Consider the following 18768-nt stretch of genomic DNA (forward strand, 5'->3'; position numbering starts at 1 on the left):
GTTACTGTTTGGGGAAAATAGGTTAACTGTTTGGAGTTTAAATAACTGGATCTGTTCTTGAGAGAAAGAACTCATGGACGTGACAGCAGTGTGGTGACTGGGGTGGAGGAGGGTGTGGGGGAGTAAATGGTAATGGAAACACTAACATAAAAATAAATGAACAACTGGACCTATTTTTAATAAACTATCAGCATATTCTTCATGTTCTATGGACAATGCTTGGTGCTTACAAACACTTTTAAAAAATTGTCCAAAACCTTGGACTTGATTTATCATATGTAAGGCAGTTTCATAGGTGAGAAATGTGATTATTGAAAATCAGTATTTGAGATTTGCCTTATTGTATCTTAGATACATGGAACTTTCTAGAACTGGAAGGTTAACTTTGCATCATAGTCTAAAGTTTCTTGAATGTATACAGCTCTGCATTTTTGTACTGAGTTTGTCATTCACTGGCTTTAGGCATTTTTTAAACCACATTTTTGTCTGTTATTCTTGAAGATTATGATAATGGCTAACTTTTAGGGTGTGTGAGGATTATAAAGCTTCTAGCACAATGCCAGTTCCATGCTATTTTGTGTTAACAGATGTTTAAATGTATGCTTTTCATTTTAGGAACTTAATAGAAAGGATATCCAAACTGTTTCAATCATTTTCATTTCTTTTGGAAGATGTGGCAGAAATATCAGTATATTGGGGCAAGCTGGACTTCTAACTTTAATAAAACAAGGACTAGTCCAAAAGATAAGTATAGAATGTGTAACGTTCATGTGAGGGAAATATGATTACAGGTGTGCTTTCTAATAAGATAAATGGTACCAGCTGTTGAAAATAAATATGGGGGGTTCATGTAAAACTTTGAGATGAAGTAACTATCTGTATAACCTGTAACAGGTGTTACAAAGATAAAGGTCACAAGGAAGCTGTGCACAGGCTCCTCGATAATCATGTGAATTTAGGGTCATGAGATCCTTAGGGCCCTTACTTCATTTTCTCTTTAGCTTATCTTAGTCACTATTTGACTTTATTAATTTGTAATATTTATTGTCCGTCTGCCATGCTAGAATGTAGGATATTGAGTTTTATTTGTTTTCTTCATTGCAATATACCCAGTGCCAAGAACAGTGTCTGAGATGTCATTTACGCTCAAACTATCAGAATTAATAGAACATAAAAAATACCAAAAATTTTCCCATAGTAACAATGCTAAAGTAATCTAACTTGTGATAATTTATTTTCACTTATTATTTGAGTGTACTTGAACTAGGTATTTGAAGGGGGAAATAAAGGTCTTCTATACCTAGAATTAGGATTAACTTCATTCCTATTTAAACAATGGGAAAATATAGTGAGTTACCAAAACCCAGAACAATAATGATGGTTAAAAGCATAAATTTATTTTGATATAATACTGGACTTTTTTTATTTTTGCTACTTCTTTATTCCAAGGATTACTATTTATACTGATAGATAAGTACATTCTCACAATTGAATTCAAAGTGATTAGTATATACATTTTTCTTTACATGGTTTCCTGGTTTGAAAAATCCAAGGAGATACTTCTGAGTCGAGGAAATTCAAAAGATGAAGCTCTTACAAATATGATAGAAGACTTACTTGATCTTTTGATGGTAAAATCCATTGATTAACTGATGTTATGAAGCATGGGTTTATTTAAAAACAATATGTGTCCTATATGCCTTGAGCCTAAAAGTCACTGGAAGATTGGTTTGTGACTTGGTTGGATTAACCTGTTCAGATTGTATAAAACATTTATCCTGAGTAGTGTAATTAAATAATTAGTTAATATATAAAAGTTAAATAATTATGTGGTGAGTTCAAATTTAATGTTATTTTGATAATATTTATAATGGTTTATGATGTGATAGTAAACTATAAATTAAATATTATTCACTTACTTTTCAGGTCATATATGACGTCAATGATGAAGGTATAATAAACATTTTATTTCTGTGGAACAATAATTTGCAGTTAGAGTTTTAGTATAATTTTGCAATTATCATAGTGTTTTCCTAATATTAGAAATTCATTATCTAATTCAGGGATCAATACACTTTTTCTGTGAAGGGCCAGATAATAAATATTTTAAGTTTTGTGGGCCAAGAAAAATAGAGGATAACAAGAAAGAAAACAAATTTCCACAAATATTTTATCGATGCAATTCAAAACATAATGATTGAGTACAATGTTTTTGTAATGTGGGTATACTAATAAGGAAAACAGCACTCTTTTGAGGAGATGACATTTCACCTATTCAGGTGCAAAGTTAGTTTTTGCTTTTGTCAAAATTGATTACAAATGTTCATTTGTTGATGCTTATCTGTGATGAAATTTTATTTATATTGCATTAGAAAATGTCTTTTCATGCAGATAATGACAAATACTGATACCAATTTGAAAGCATGATTTTTAATTGAACATATTCATCACTTGGAAAGCATTTATAGAGTTATATTAGTTTCTCTTATTAATATTTGCCTTTTAGAATGCCATTGTATTGCAGATTAATCACTGTTGATTGAAGGTTAGGTGAAGCTCCTCAATTACACAATTAAATAGTTTGCCACAAGGGAATTTTCTCTTGCACTTACCTCAGTGTCCAAAAACGCTGCTGGACCCACAGATGGCACTTGAAGGAAATACAGCCCCTGTCAGTTGGTGTGGGAATGGAGATGTCACTAACTCGACACCCTAGGGAGGACAGAAGGCAGCTTGGCAGGACTTGCGATCTAGATAACTTTAGTTTCATTGAAGCAACTTTACTGAAGTGCACAGTTCTCATGCAGTGTGATTTTGCCTTGTAATTTTGGGATGAATTCATTGAAAAAATTATCACCTCTGCAGTGCAAGCTATTTACCAGAGTTGTTCACTGGTAACTGATGAGGACTAAGTTTATGAAAATGAATAAAATTCACCTTGACACTGCTGGTTCAATAAAACATGATAAATTCAAATAATTTCACAGAGCACTTGCTAATGAATAATACAGCCATACAGAAACAGGCAGTGAGTTGGATTTAGTTCGTGGGGCACAGTTTGCCAACCCTCGAGCCAATGGAACAAAATTTTCAATAGTACACTGAGAATGTAGGACATGTTACAACTCTTCCTTTCATTTACGGCTAGTCAGTGTCTAGTGGTTAGCAGTCCCTCCGACTTACTTTATCTCTGTGTTGCTTGAGAAAGAATCACCTAGGATTGGTAATTAAGGCTGGTGAATTATTTATAAATAAAGAAACAGCTGCTTTTTGCTGCCTTCAAAGCCAAAAAGTTTTAAAGATCAATTGCTTTCTATTTCAATAGTAATAATGCTACTTTTTCAATGATTTCTGTGCAATTAGCATAATATATTCTGAAATCGTACATTTTTAGGGGAAAAACAGTCTTAAACCACCAGTGACTATAAAGTGATCAAACAGGGTTTGTTTTTTTTTTTAAGTAAATTATCATATCTTTTCCCCTAATCAAGTGATTTTTTTAATGTGGTCACTTTGGAAGGTTCTGTTATAGTATTGCCATTATTTAAAGTTATTTTTAAATTTGTATTATGGGATAGCATGTGGAAGATTCCTTTGAATATGTTTAGTATTGATAAAGCCTAGTCTTTTGGGAATAGGGTTGACTCCTAGAAATAGCTCCAGATATTCAGACCGTCATGAGTTGGAGCGAGATCGGTGGCTGTTACGGAGTTTTTGAGCATGACTACTAATGGGGCCAGCTTTCCAAAAACCCCACTCCAGAAGTCTCCACTTTTGAAGTATATGTATTTCATGCGCAAAAGTGCGTTATGTGCCTGAAGGGAGAAGCTGGATTTGGATTCCTTTGCCAGAATTGAGATCAGTCACGTGTGTTGAGTGGTTTTTTTATTCAGAGCCGCATAGCTAGTTAGTACCGAACCAGGACGGAACTTTATGCTTCCTGATGTCCAGGTGAGTCCCGTGGGCCTTCTAAACCGAACCAGTACTTCCTTTACATTCGCTCATAGAAGTGAAGCTTGTCACTTAAAGGAATTTAAAATACACAGTTATCAATAATTTTAACACTTTTATTCAGGTAAAAAGCAAGTAATGGAAAGTTTCATACCTCGAATTTGTGCCCTGGTTATAGACTCAAGAGTGAATATTTGTATCCAGCAGGAGGTAAAGTCTTTGTTAGATTTTCTTTTGAAACCTAAAAATGAGAAAATGAAGAAAATTTGCTAGCAATTTATCAAATTGAATAATATTTGCATCTTGGCACTAAATTATTTATCGTGTAGTATATATGTACTCTTGTTCAGTGCCTGCCGTGAGAATGTGTTACCTAACATTTACTGAAAACTTGTAACTGTATGGGCTTATGTGTACGTACGGTTCGTATGGAAATGTATTATACCATTCAGACATTAGGAGTTCTTAACCATTTAAATGCTAAAATAACCTGTAATAGTGTGTACATGTGTGTACATTTGTATCATATTGTGAAGAATATAACTGTTTTAAGCATAGAAATCACAGCATATTCTTTTTTTGACATTGTTTCATGTTTTTTATATTAACTATTTTATACTTCATAGTCTTTCCCCTACCCTTCTCCATTCCATGCATAAAGTGCTATGATTAAAAAAATGGGTTTCTAAGTTTATGTACCTAGAATATTTTTCTAAATATTTAAGAATTATCTTTTTTTTCTTTTCTAGACTCTAAAAAAAATGAATGCTATGCTTGACAAAATGCCTCAAGATGCCAGGAAAATACTCTTGACCCAAGAAATGTTAATTCTCATGTAATTATTTGTACTGTATTGCTTTAATTAGTGGTTAAAGTCAAGAGTTTAAAGGATGTTTTATAAGGCAATAAGGCAACCGAGTTGCATTAATAATTAAAACTGATACAACTGTTTTAGCTTTCTAATATAATTTATGGATATATTTTTTGAAAATGTGTGATACTAGCCAACTGTAAATTTTAGTGAAGCCCCCCCCCCGGCAAAATATGGGTTTTCTCTTTAATTGATACTAGCCTAGTACATAATCTGTTATTTTGATTCATAGGAACAGTATGGGAAAAAGGATTTTAGATGCTGGAGGTAAGTTTTAAAAAAATGTTTATATTTGAAATTATTAATAGATAGCATATTTTTAGTCAAAACATAATATTAACATTGTAATGCAGTGAAATTCTGTGAGGGAATTATAAACTATATAGTCAAGCAATTTTAATTACTTGAATAAGTAAATTATAAATATTTGTGGGATTGAAATAACAGTTAAGCATGACAATAGGAGTTGTTAAATATAATTTGTACTTAAATAGAATTATGATTATTAACTTATTTTTCCAATGGATTTGAATTGTTTTTGCCAGGAAGTTCCTCAAGTGGTATTTTATGAAGTTGGGGGGTTAAATATTCTTGGGATTGATAGATTTATTTTTAAATGTGTTTAATAAAATAACTCAGAATTTCCCCCCTAAGTTTTTTATATGAGAAAATTTTGATGTGGTGATTTACATATATTGTAGAATAAACCACTGGCCTAAAGTACTTTGGAATAACTTTAAACATCACATTTCATAAAAGGAAGACAAAGATTCTGTGATTCACAGACTATTATATGAGTTATTTTACAATTCACAACTCTGATAACAATGAAATGGCAATCTTTGAATATTTAGAAATTTCTTTTTAAATATCCTTTAAAAAATCATTTACTTCTTGTTTTTAAGATTTTATGTATTTCATTTTAGAGGGAAGGGAAGGGAAGGGAGGGAGAAAGAGAGGGAGAGAACATCAGTGTGTGGTTGCTTCTCCTGCGCCCCCTGCTGGGGACCTGGCCCGCAACCCAGTCATGTGCCCTGACCGGGAATCCAAACCAGCGACCCTTTGGTTCGCAGGTCAGCATTCAACCCACTGAGCTACACCAGCCAGGGCTCAAAAATTATTTACTTCTGATGGTAAATTTGTTTTGTTAAATGGGCTGTATTCATTTCTATTATGATGAGCTAGTTCTAATTCATATAAAAAATGGCAAAAGATGAGTAAATTATACTAATATTTTATATTGCTTGTTCTAATACCTTATAAAATATATTGACTTTTATAAATTCTTAATTTTTATAATTTCAAATAACACATTACCTTTTTTTTCAAGATTATGACTTACAAGTAGGTATCGTAGAGGCTTTATGTAGAATAACAACAGAAAAACAAAGGCAAGAACTGGCATGTCAGTGGTTTTCAATGGATTTTATTGCAAATGCATTTAAAGGAATTAAGGACTCTGAATTTGAAACAGTAAGTGGTGTAAAAATAAAAAAAATTAACAATCATTTTTGAAAATTACCATGGTTTATGAAAAGTCTCTCTTTTAAAAAAAATTAGGACTGCAGGATTTTTCTCAACCTTGTAAATGGCATGCTTGGAGACAAAAGAAGGTAAATTTACTACAGATCATTTAATCTCAGGAATGAGCATGTAAGGATAGGTGACACAAATTTTTATCGCTTCAATAGTGACAGGAGAACAGAGTAGCTGGGTGCTCAGGACACACTGGGTGGCTGAGCTCACATGTACTTTACTTACTAGGGAAAGGAACGGCAGGGTGAGCGTGCGTGCAAGGGGTCATACTGCTTGGATTCAAGTCACAGTTTCTCTCTCCCCATTCCAACACTAAGCAGATTATTTAACCTTACTTGCTTGTTTCCTTAGCTGTAACATAGCTGTAATACTAGTAATACCTACTCAATGTTTGTTGTGGGGATTAAGTGAGGTAATTATATGGTAGGACTCATAACTGTACCTGACCAAGGCAGTATTCACCAAACGCAGCCATTTTCATTAGGAGTGTCATTCAGCTCTCTCCCTCTCCCATCTGAGCCCCGTGGGAACTCCCATTGTGTTAAGAGTAAAAGTAAAATAGCAATCTCTGACGAGTCACAGCGTGGAATGTAATATGGTACAACCACTTCAGTCAAAATGGCAGGTTGTGCTTTCTCTATGGAAACAAATTTTTATTAAACTTTTAAAAGTAATAAAGAAGGAGATATGATTTTATTTTCATTGTTATGACCACTTTCTGATCTTCTTTTGATCCCAGGCATGACTTGTATGACTAGTCAAGCTTATGCTGTTGTAAAGTCTTATTGAACTTTACACTCAAACTTTCTATTTCAGGGTCTTTACATTTCCTTGTTTATCAGCATTTCTTGATAAATATGAGGTAAGTTTTAAATTTAACATGTTCTAGTTATTGAATGAATTTTGAGGCAAGGATCATTTGAAGTACAGATTACAAATTGGCAAGAGCATTAAAAATAGTTGTATCACACATATAGCTGGTCTAGTATCCTATATCTGACACATTTTATGACATGACATATTTGTAGTTCAGAATAAATGAAATGCAAAGACTGTATTTCAAATTTTATTGTTTCCTTAATCAAGCCTATTATTGATTTATCATTGATGAATATGTTCAAATACTTTCAACCTTTATTTGCACTTGGAATATTTGTGATTGCCTGGAGCTAGCTAATTTCTGTCTATAATACTAAACAGAAATTTTTTTATTCTTTTCTAAATTGATTTAAATGTAATACTTGTCTCCTCTATCTTCCCTCACCTTCCAGCTATCCTCTTTTCAAAAAGAAAAAGAAAAACTCAACCATGAATATTACATGATTATAATTCTCTGTTGTCATTTTTGAGAGCATAGTGTATATTACTTTTATACCTTTATTTTATTAGCTGCAAATACCATCAGATGAAAAACTTGAGGAATTCTGGATAGATTTTAATCTTGGGAGCCAGTCTCTATCATTCTACATTGCTGGAGATGATGATGTAAGTTTTATTACCTCTGTACTATTTTTATATGTGTGTGTGTGTGTGTGTGTGCGCGTGTGTGTGTATATATATATGTCTTAATTCAGCTTAAGAATGTAGAATTCATTGTATATTTTTGTGGCTATTTTAATGTTTCAGTGTTATCCCAGCAATTTTGATTAGCATGGTAACATATCAAGCTAATTAGACATGAAAACTATTTCTGATGCTTTACTGCAACAGAAAAATTAATGTTAAATTTTAATACTAGTTGTTTAACATAAGCTTTTCAGAAATAAGTTCCATGTTACTTTCAGATAAAATTTAACATTCACATGAATAAAGTGAATTGAAATTAGAAAAAAATAAGTTACTCAAATACGGAGGCACTCAGAAATCATACTGACAGTTAACGACAAGTGGTCTTATTCATATAATCTTCCGTTCGAACACGGCGAGGAGCCGACTCCCGCGGGAGTATTTGGGAGTGAGTGTTAGGTCTTGCCCTCCTGTGCTGCACTGCAGCTCTGTTCGAACCCTCCAACTAGGTGGCATGCTTTCTACTGACCTGTTTTTAACCTGAGGAACATTCACGGACCTTTATTTCCAAATAGCTACTATTTAATAGTTGGTATTTTGGGATACTTCCAGCTCAAATTATATAATCTCTGTGCCAATATCTAAGAGCTGATCTGCATTTACTAATTCAATCATGGCATCTGACAGTATAATGAAGCTTTAGTCCTTTGAGTTGATCTCTTGTAACATTCTGCTTTTTGTTCCAGTTCAACTCTCACAGATGAACATTAATCAGATGCTTCTTAGGATTGCCACAAACCTTTATTTCTTTGCATTTTATAGTACCTCCTTAGACTGCTTAATTAAAAGCATTCCAAATACTAGCACTGCTTCTCGGGGGCACTGACAGTTTTCATTAGTGTATTTATTCCTGCAGGACTTACAGGAATACTTTTAACTAGGTTTTGTTCAGAAACTGGACCTCCCTTTTGGGAGAAGAGGATAGAATTGGACTGATGTAGTTCCTGCCTTCACTCAGCTTGGTCTAGTGGATGGTTCAGACAAGAGAACAAGCAGTTACAGTATTAAACATGATTGGGCTAGTATAAAGTGCATTTAATGCCTGCTGTGTTCCAGACACTGACGTGGGGGTGCTGGGACATTCTTCTTCCCCAAGTATTTGTGTGTTTAGAATCCTCTCCCCTGGCTTCTGTGGCAATATTACATTATCTCTGTGTTCTCTTACCAGAAGCCATTCCACATGAAGTGGCTGCTTAAAACCCTTCTTTTGTCTCTCCATCGTGCCCATCCTAGGGCTTGCTACTCGCTGGTTCTTCTGCGTAGGGGCCGCCTCCAGTTCTTTGTGTCCTAGTTCCTCTCCACGTGGCCTTTGGCCCGAAGACCGCCTCGTTAGAGTGGTGTCCAGTGTCCTCTGGGAACTCGGTCTGAAGTAGCCTCCCAGCCACGGCATTACACGCTGTCCTGTTCTATCTTCTTTATAGTATTTATATTAAAATCACTACATTTATTGTTTTTAGTCCATTTTTACCCTGTTGAATGTAAGACTCATGAAATCAGGGACCCATCTTTCTCATTTATAGCTATGCATATTTATTATAAGAGTGAATAAATAGAATATTCAAAGAACTGAAAAATACGTAGTGTGCAAAGAGTGCAAACAAGAGTGGAAAGAAATAAGGCGGCAGTGTAAATGCAAAGGAGGGTTATAAGTCAGAGGTAAGGACCACACTCATGTACAGGAGTCTCCTGGTGGGGACAGTGGATTAAAAAGGGACAAACCTGGGAGCAGTTAGGAGACTCGCTGTAAGTCAGGTGAGCAGTCGTGGTGGCAGGACTCTGGAAGGTCACAGTGGGCTGGGTGGGAACGGTGGGTTCCAGGGAGACTTGAGAGGGGGTCGGAGTGAGCAGGCTTGGTGGTTTGTTCGTAGTAAAGAGGAGGAGGGTTCATGCAACTGGGTGACTGGATGGTCCCATCAGAGGAGAGGCTCTGCAGGGGAGGAATGATGAGTTCAGCCTGGAGGGCTTTGATCTGGAGACGCCTGTGGGATATCCAGCGGGGGATGTCTGGCGGGCAGTTGGACATTCCAGCCTGAGGTCAGTAGAGACCTGAGCCACAGTGCAGATTTGGAAGCTATCTATAGACAGGTGATAGAGTCATGGGGCGTAATGAATGCCTAGATGGCAGAACTGTGGAAATCACAGATTTATACGGGGTAGGGAGAAGAGACTCTAGTCTGAATGAAGGATACTTGAAGGATCAGCCAAAAGAGACCAAGTTAAAGGGGTATCATGTCATGGAGGGCAAGGGAACGGTGTCTTCATGAGAGCGGATGGCCGACACTGTCAACAGAGCGTTGTCCAGAGAGCGGGCCCCCTGGGGAGACACGGGCCCCCTGGGGAGACACGGGCCCCTGGGGAGACACGGCGTGGGCGTTCCCGGAAAGCTGGACCGCGCGGAGAAAAGAGGACGTCCAGCTGAGGCACAGGGCACAGCAGAAGCGAGCCGTGCGGCGTGGGTTCAAGGCAGGGGCTTGTGTGAGGTTCTTGATTTCAAGGATAAGAGCTTTTCAAAATCGGTGACAGGGTGAGGGAGAGGCGGAGCGAAAACCGATGCCCAGAGGAAGTGGGCGTAACGCGGGGGAGTGGGGGTGGGGACGAAAGGAGATGAACACAGTGTGCTGGCAACTGTTGACCTGGGTAAACAGTCATTTTGGGTTTGTTATATTATGTTTTTCCTACTTTTAAAAAATCTGTTTGAAAATTTCCATGATATAAAAAAGTGTAAAGGAAGGCAGTGAACCAGGTACCTCCATGTGCAGGAAGTCATTATGAAGTTGGATGGTGACAGCCAGCAGTAGGTCCTGGCACACGCCGTATGGCCTCGGAGGAGCCAGCTTTTTACCGAGAAACAGCCGCTCAGAGCAGTGGGGAGAGCCGACTCCAGCCCTTTCCTCGCCTGGAGCTTTCGGGGTGGGAGCCGCAGCACCTCACTGAAGAGGGCTGTCAGCGCGGGACTGCCGTTGCAGCCCAGACTGGCTCCGGTCCAGGGCGATTTCTGTAGAGTGATAATGAGTTGTCCTTTAACAACTGAAAAACTGGATCTGTTTTTCTCACAAGATTATTGGGAAGTTTCAGGATTCCATCTTTTAGGAATGGTATCTCATGTTCACTATGACTTTTTTTTGTGGATTCAGCATTTTATTCAGTTATCCAAATTTTGAATGAAAATACTTGGAAGAAAAAACACATTTTAGGTTATTACTAATGTGCATTCAGTGTTTGAATCTGAAGACAATAACTGGGAATTAAAGAATATGTATTTCACAAAACATTTCAAAGAAAGAAAAGATAGGATTTGGTAACTTTTATTTTAAAAAGGTATTTAAAATACCTTATTTTTAAAAAGGTATTAATGGACAATCACTCTTTTTTGGTCAAGAATAGGCAACCGTAAAATTACTTCCATGTAATAGTGAACAAATAGATTAAATGTGACATATATAATGTATTATGCAGTCAATTGATGGAGCAAGAATTGTGTTATATCAGCTGGTTACCTAGTAGTAAATAACCATTGTTTATATAACTGAAAAAATGGTCTTTAAAGAAACTTTAAAGAAAGAGTAAATTATTTGTTTATGGTCAAGACCTGTCTTTAAATTTTAAGGATCATCAGTGGGAAGCAGTCACTGTTCCTGAGGATAAAGTACAAACATACAGCATTGAAGGTATGGATCTTTTCTGGAACTCTCTTTTTGTGCCTCCAATATGGAGTAGAAATCGCATGTTTTCTGGGAAAAGAAATAAGCTAATGAAAGCAAAGTCAACATTTTCCTTATGTTCACATCCTAAATTTGTTACATTTCCCCCTCCCACAATCTCCCGTCTTCCTCCTACACGTATTTCCTCCCCTGGCTGGGCTGAAACCCATGACCAGTCGCTTCCTTGTTACTGTGTTCAAGGCTCTTGCCCGTCCGTCCTGTTTGCGTGATCAGATCCGAACATCTCAGCTGTCCACTCGCACAGCTGGGATTGCACACCACCGCTGGCCGGAACTGTGCAGCTGGGCCGACCGGTACCTCCACAAATTCAAGTACTAGGACATGCTGGTCACTTCAGTGGGCCCGTACCGGCGTGTCACGGTAGTTCTTATTTGTGCTTCCCTGGTGACCGGGGAATGTTGGACACTTTTTCATGTGCTTAGCAGCCATTTGTGCATCTTCCTTTTTGCAAAGTATTTGTTTAAATATTTTGTCCATTTTTTACTGGACTGCTTATTGCATTAAGTGTTTGAGTTCAGACACACACTGGGTACTACTTCTTTGACAGATTCATGTTCCATGAGTATTTTTCTCCCAGCCTGTCTCTTGCTTATGTATTTCCTTAACGATCATTATGAAATGACCCTCTTTTGTCCACGGTAGTATTCTTTGCTCTGTAATCTACTTTATGTAGCATTAATAAATACATGCATATCCTTTCAGCTTTGTGTTGGTTAGCTATAGCATGGTATATATTGTCTTTTAAACTTATTTTTGTGTCTGTGTATTTAAGAACCATCTATACATATATAGTGGGTTTCTTGTGGGCAGCATATACTGGATCTTGTTTTTTTAATGTAATTATTCATATGCTTTAAATTTACCATCTAGTTCTTGTTTTTTCTACCTGCCATGTTTCTTTTCTTTATCTCTTTTTCCTTCATATTAATTGATTTTAGAATAATTTCATTGCATCTCTTTTGTTGGCTTTATACTCCTTTTTTAGCAGCTGATACAGACTTTACTTGATGCATCTTTAACCTGACAGTACATATGTTTAAGTAATATTATACCCCTTTATGTATAATATAAGAACCTTGTACTTCCAAAATAGTACAGAATGTTTCCTCACCCAATTTCTCTTTTTTTTTATTGTGGTAAAAAAATGCATAACATAAAATTGACCATCTTAACCATTTTTGAGTGTACAGTTCAATAATGTTAACCATATCCACACTGTTGTGAGACAGATCTGCAGAACTTTTGTCATTTTGCAAAACTGAAACTTTATCCATTAAACAACTCCCTTTCACCCCCCACCCAGTTCCACCTTCTGTTTGTATGAGTTTGTCTTAAGTGGAATGAATCTTCATCTCTAAAGCCTGATGGCTTAATGTGGAAACTCATGACTTTTTGCTTTCAAAAAAGCCCACTGGCACTGTTTGAGTCGGAAAGTGTTGCCACCATCTTCAAGCAATTAATAATTCTCAGTCAATCAAAGGACATTACTCTGAAAGTTTCATGACCGTGTAGTTGCAAATGCAAGCAAGACATTTCCTGCTCGGGTCAGCCTCGCAAGAATGCGAGTTCGCTAGCCTGTCGGGGTGTTTGCCCTTTAGGCTCGGTCACTGAGTGACCAGCAAAGCTTTTCCTGATGTAGAGACAAATTTTTCCATTTGGCGTGGCCTTTCTCCTTTAAGATGTTTTCCTTCTGCCCAAAATTATTTGGGGGGGCAAGTATAGGGTCCTCTCAATCAGCAAGAGGACCACCACGTGAGGTGGGGCAGGGCCACGACGGCCGTGAGCCCATCACACAGGCGCCTTCCGGAAGTGCCAGGCGATCTTTTGCTGACTTCTGGGAGCAGGGGAGAGGGATGCCTCCAACAAACTGGCATTGACGGTCTCCTTCCCTCTGGACTGCTAAATTCACTGAAGGTGGTCGCGCATTGTATTCTCACCTGTTTCCCAGTTCTCATGTTTGTATTACTTGCTGTTTATTTACTGTCAACCTATTTGCAGTAACCACGGATTTAGCAGCACTGTTTGAACAGGCGCACATGCACAGAAATATGGTTCTTTAAGGAATTAGCTATTTTTTGTTTCCTTCTTTCAAATGAAGAAAATAGTTTTCTGAGATGTGTTCAAGGAATATTTATTAAGAACCTGTTGGTGTCCAGAATATATTCAGGCTTTAGTTCATTAGTTATTGTATTACCCTGTAATCTATAGATCAGGAAACTGAGGCTCTGAAAAATAAAATTCACCTAAAACTTTTAAAAAATAAGTTTACTTTGTTTACATACATACTATTAGAATTAATTTAAATAGTGTTAAATCCTGAAAGTTAACTTTATTAAGTTATTTTTATTAATATGTTATATGTTTTTCTTATTTTTAGTATACCTATAGTGGTATCATAGAAGTGAATATAAAGTAATCTGTATTTGTGTGTGTGTGTATGTACACAGAGAGAAAATCAAAGAAGCTGCTGACTGTAATTCTGAAAAATATTTTGAAAATTAGTACAAGAGAAGGGAAAAAATTGCTCTTGTATTTTGATGCATCATTAGAAATCACTAATGTGACACAAAAAGTGTTTGGTGTGCACAAACATAGGGTAAGTGTTTAATGTTTTTAATAAAGATTCATTTTCGTATTCTGGAAACTTTTGGTTACTTGGGCTTCTAAGTTTTACTGAATCTTTTTTCTAAAATTCTTAAAATGACATGTAGATTTTTAGTTTTTTACATTTGCATTGTTCCTAGCCATGAGGTCATCAGCCATACCCTCTGATGTACCTGTCCGGGAAAATCTCAGATGACAAAATTAGCAGCAGGTACTCAAAACATTCAGTGAATTCCTGCTAGGTGTTTAAAAAGTGAAATGAGACAAAGCCCTGTTTTCAAGATGAAAACATAGTTGGGAGAATTACAGGCTGCACTCCCAAAGATGCATGTAAACAAGTGGCGTAAGGAAGATGAAGCATAGAAGTTGAGGACAGAGAATGCTCGTTAGGAATCAGATTGAAGGAGTCGTAGAGATGGGGTTCGACTGGCCTTTGAAGTCGATGGATAGAGTAGGTCAGACCCTTCCCACGACTGTGGAAGACATTGTGAGTTGGATACTGTTTAACTGGGAACCTAAGGTGACAATTCATGTTATGTTTGGGGAAGATGGTCACTTGACGAATCTGGATAGTGTGTATCTTTGTTCAGGCTGCTAACACAAAAATATCATAGAGTGGGCGGCTTAAACAACGACATTTGTGTCTCATAGTTCTGGAGGCTGGGAAGTCCAAGATCAAGGTACCAGCAGATCTGGTTTCTGGTAGGGTCCCTTTCCCTGGCTCATAGCAGACATCTTGTCACTGTGATCTCCTGTGGTGGGTGGGGGTGAGGGTGGGGAAGAAGTTCTCTTGGGTCTGTGTTATCGGGCACTCATCCCGCTCAGGAGGGCTCTGCACTGGGGACCCAGTCACCTCCCACGGGCCTGTCTCCTGCACCCTCACTGTGGGGTTATGTTTCCACGTGGATTGCGGTGAGGGTGCATGTGTTCAGTCTGTAACGGCGCCGAGGGTTTATGGCGAAGAGTAGCAGAGACGGTGGGTGTGAGGGGTCCTTACCAGGAAGTTCAAGTGTTCTGAGAAGGGTGTTTATACATACAAAATAATGACTTGAGATGATTTGGCAATTTTTAAAGGAAACAGGTAGGAAATAATTGCATTAAAGTGGAAAGAACTAGAAGAAAATTACATCACTTTGAATTAATTTAATTTTAGGAATTTATCAGAAAACGGGGTATTTCAGTTGCCAAAACATCTGTGCATGTACTGTTCGATGCAAGTGGATCACAGGTATGTGTCTGACTTCCTTGACTTTAACCATTGGTCTAGGTTTAACACAAATAATAACACAAATAAAGTTCATGCTGGAGGTTCAATATCTAAAAAATAAAGCATTTCAACATGGATGGTGCTCCAGTGTGATGGATGTGATTTTTAAACATGTTATTAATGATAATTTATTTTAGTACCAAAGGTGGATATTTAGTTCTTAATCAACACTAGTGTTTTTAAGTTTAAAAATTAGCAGTATATGTCCTACTAATGCAGAAGCTTGTGTCAGGCCTGTTAACATTTGAAAAAGTGGATGCTTTTAGCTGGGTTACCTTGTAGGACTAGAAATTTTAACAGTGTGTGGACGATGGAAAGAACTGACCGTGGGAAGTGTGAGGTGAACGGGCGCTTTGTTGAGATATGCACTGGTTTTTGAGGACATCCTATGGTTTACAGTTTTAAGTATTTTCTTCCTCATTCTCCTACAGATTCTAGTACCAGAAAGTCAAGTCTCCCCAGTTGCAGAAGAACTCATTAGTTCAAAAGAAAAACGTAACTCCCAAAAGGAATTTGCCAAACCTCAAAAACACATCCAAAACGGTTCTCAAGGGGACAGAAAAAACAGTCAGCCTAAGGTAAATGCGATGTTAAACACTCATCCATTTACAAAAGACACCCAGTTGTTGCTATATATAATTACAGAAAAAAAAGCCTCTATAACAGTTCAGAGTACTTTTCCTGCCTTTTACAAGTAAAAACAAAAGATGGTGTTTTAGCAAATTGTGTGTATGTGTAAGGGTTAGTGCAGGGTATACTCTACATCTGGGAATTCCGAGTGAGAGATGTTTAGGCAAGGAACGACCCCTTTCCCACAGAACCTTCCCGCTCTGTCCCCCTCCCCGCGCCACACTGGAGAGCCCCCGGGCGTCCCTGAGCCAAGCTCCTCGGCCTCCTTGGCCAGAACGTGACTGATGCTGGGCGCCGCTCCCAGCCCGCCGTGCCTCGGCGCCTCCGTCCTGCACCCCTGCCGGTCCCCCAGCGGAGACCCTCGCTCCGCGCCTCCCGAAGGGAGGTTTGCTCGGAAGCTTCACGCCCCACGTCTCCGTGCCTTCCCCCCCCCCCCCCGGCGAGCTTCCTTCCGGTGCGTAATTTGAGCTCTTCAGGCTCCACAGCTGCTTCTCCACTTACTGTTCCAACGTCTCCTCCGAGTCTCTCCACGCCCTTTCCTGAAGTCTGACCGCCTACTTTATCTGCCGCCTCGGGTGTGCGTCCGCCTCCACTCGTCCACAGTGCAGCACGGCGGCATCCCGGGTTGGCCCTTCGCCCCGACACCCGCCCCGTGCTGGGGCTGGTTTCCAGCGTGGCCCGCACCCCGCCCCTCGTTCCCTTTCCTCTGCTGCTCCAAGGAGCGAGCCCAGGCCAGCACAGGGACCTCCGAGTTGGTCTTCACCCCACTGTTCCCCCTGATTAGTCTTAATATTAGCTTTTTTTTCCGCTCAGAAAACTTTGTGGTCCGTGTCTGTCTTACTCAGTCTAAGCCTTGACTGTTCCGGGACTACACTTTTGCTCTTTGTCAACACATCCTTTAAGGAGGTCGGTTGCTTTCCTGTGTCTCTCTTCACCCGCTGCCACTCCTGCCCCGTCGGTCTCTTCCTCCACTTGTCGACTTCCACGGCGCATAGCGGTCGTTCCCGCGTGAGGCCGAGCGTAGGTCTTCAGTGGGGCCGCTAGCCTGCACGTCCTTGAGCTTCTGGGTTCCCGCAGCTGCTTCTACTCCAAGGGCAGTTTAGTCCTCACAGGATGTGGGTACAATTGTTTAAATGTGAGAAAGTTTTAGACAATGCTTAATGTTATGAAAGCATTCACAAACAAGTTCACATAAATATGTATCCAAATATCATCTACATGAAATAGAATAGGAAACTGTGGGCCATTGGTTAACTAGATAAACCCAGTATCAATTTAAAAAGGTTTTTTACATGCCTAGATGTTCTGTAAGTATTCTACTTCTTTTTTTTTTTTCATCTTCTCCCAGGGGAAGGGAGGGAGGAAGATGGAGGGAGAGAGACAAACATTGATTGGTTGCTTCTCAGCCATACACCCTGAAGGGGGACTGAACCCACAACCTAGGCATGTGCCCTGCCCTGGAATCAAACCCACGACCTTTTGGTTTATGCAACAATGCTCCAACCAACTGAGCCATACCAGCCAGGGCTATAAATATTGTTTAAAACAATAATCCTTACTTATTTTGGCTACTTGCTCAATATCAAACATTAGGATAAAATCCTTAGTGAAGATTCAGCCAAAAACAAAAAAATTTCTGGTTATCATGCTGTCTATGAAATGCCACATATCTTTTGTATATAGGCAAGGTAAAATGATACTTAAACATGTTATGATAAAATTGTAGGATATTTAATTTCAAAAGATCCTGTGTATTTACTGTGGTTGTTTCTCATGGTCTAAGATAACTACTCCTGGCAGGAGAAAAATGTCTGAAGCCTCAATGGTTGTTACTGGTGCAGAAAGGTACACCGTGAGAAGCCCGCTACTTTCAATCAGCACACGTGAGTTTGTGGTCTTAAAGGGTTTCTAACAACAGTTACTGTATTTTAAAGTAGGCGTTTTTAAGTTCAGGGGTATTCTGGACATAATTTACCTAGAGGAAAGTTGGGGACATAAAGATTGAAAACTACAAACCACAAATGTCTTCTATTGTCAAGAAATTTCAAATGTCTAAAAGGTTTAATGGGTATTGACATATATACATTATTCAAAATATTAATATCCAGCATTAATAATTTATTATAATTTAAGTGGGAGCAGCTTAACATAGTGATAAAACATTGAATTAGTCCGGCTACTGGGGCTTGTTTCGCCACTCCCAAGAGTGAACTTGGTACAGATGACCCTCTAGTTAAGTTTAGAACCAGTTTCCTTTCTGTGAAATGGAACTGAAGTTTGTCTACCTCGTCACGTTGTCAGAGGTTTAGGTAAAAATCATTCACATGACATTTGGACAGCACCTGGTACACAGTAAGAGCTAAGTAGAACTAATCTGCTACTGTATACTAGTTGCCACAAACACTGTCTTATTTCATCTCTGTGACAATTGAATAGCTACCTTCTGTCCCCAAATCCAGTTGCCTACCGGGCAGTTATCTGATGTCCGGCGAGCTCCCCAAACTGAGGTCTGAGATACGTCCACCTTTCCGCGCCCCACCCCGCCGACTCCCTGCTGATTCTGTTCTCTGTTTCTTGCCGTGGTGAACAGTATCTACATTCACTGACTCGTCTAAGCCGGA

General features: G+C 38.5%; 1 protein-coding gene across 1 annotated transcript in view; it reads left to right on the top strand.

Moving 5' to 3' along the window:
• Positions 1-18768, top strand: part of SYCP2 (synaptonemal complex protein 2) — a 52950-nt gene that overhangs the window by 3848 nt on the left and 30334 nt on the right. The window contains 15 exon segments of the mRNA XM_045833132.1: positions 616-744; positions 1527-1631; positions 1927-1951; positions 4076-4161; positions 4701-4786; positions 5055-5089; positions 6153-6295; positions 6383-6435; positions 7175-7220; positions 7748-7843; positions 11532-11592; positions 14094-14242; positions 15404-15478; positions 15949-16095; positions 17931-18030. Of these exon segments, the coding sequence (XP_045689088.1) occupies positions 616-744; positions 1527-1631; positions 1927-1951; positions 4076-4161; positions 4701-4786; positions 5055-5089; positions 6153-6295; positions 6383-6435; positions 7175-7220; positions 7748-7843; positions 11532-11592; positions 14094-14242; positions 15404-15478; positions 15949-16095; positions 17931-18030 (1336 nt within the window).

Source organism: Phyllostomus hastatus, unplaced genomic scaffold, assembly GCF_019186645.2.
Source record: "Phyllostomus hastatus isolate PE091 unplaced genomic scaffold, TTU_PhHast_1.1 phas_contig_17, whole genome shotgun sequence".
NCBI classification, from domain to species: domain Eukaryota; kingdom Metazoa; phylum Chordata; class Mammalia; order Chiroptera; family Phyllostomidae; genus Phyllostomus; species Phyllostomus hastatus.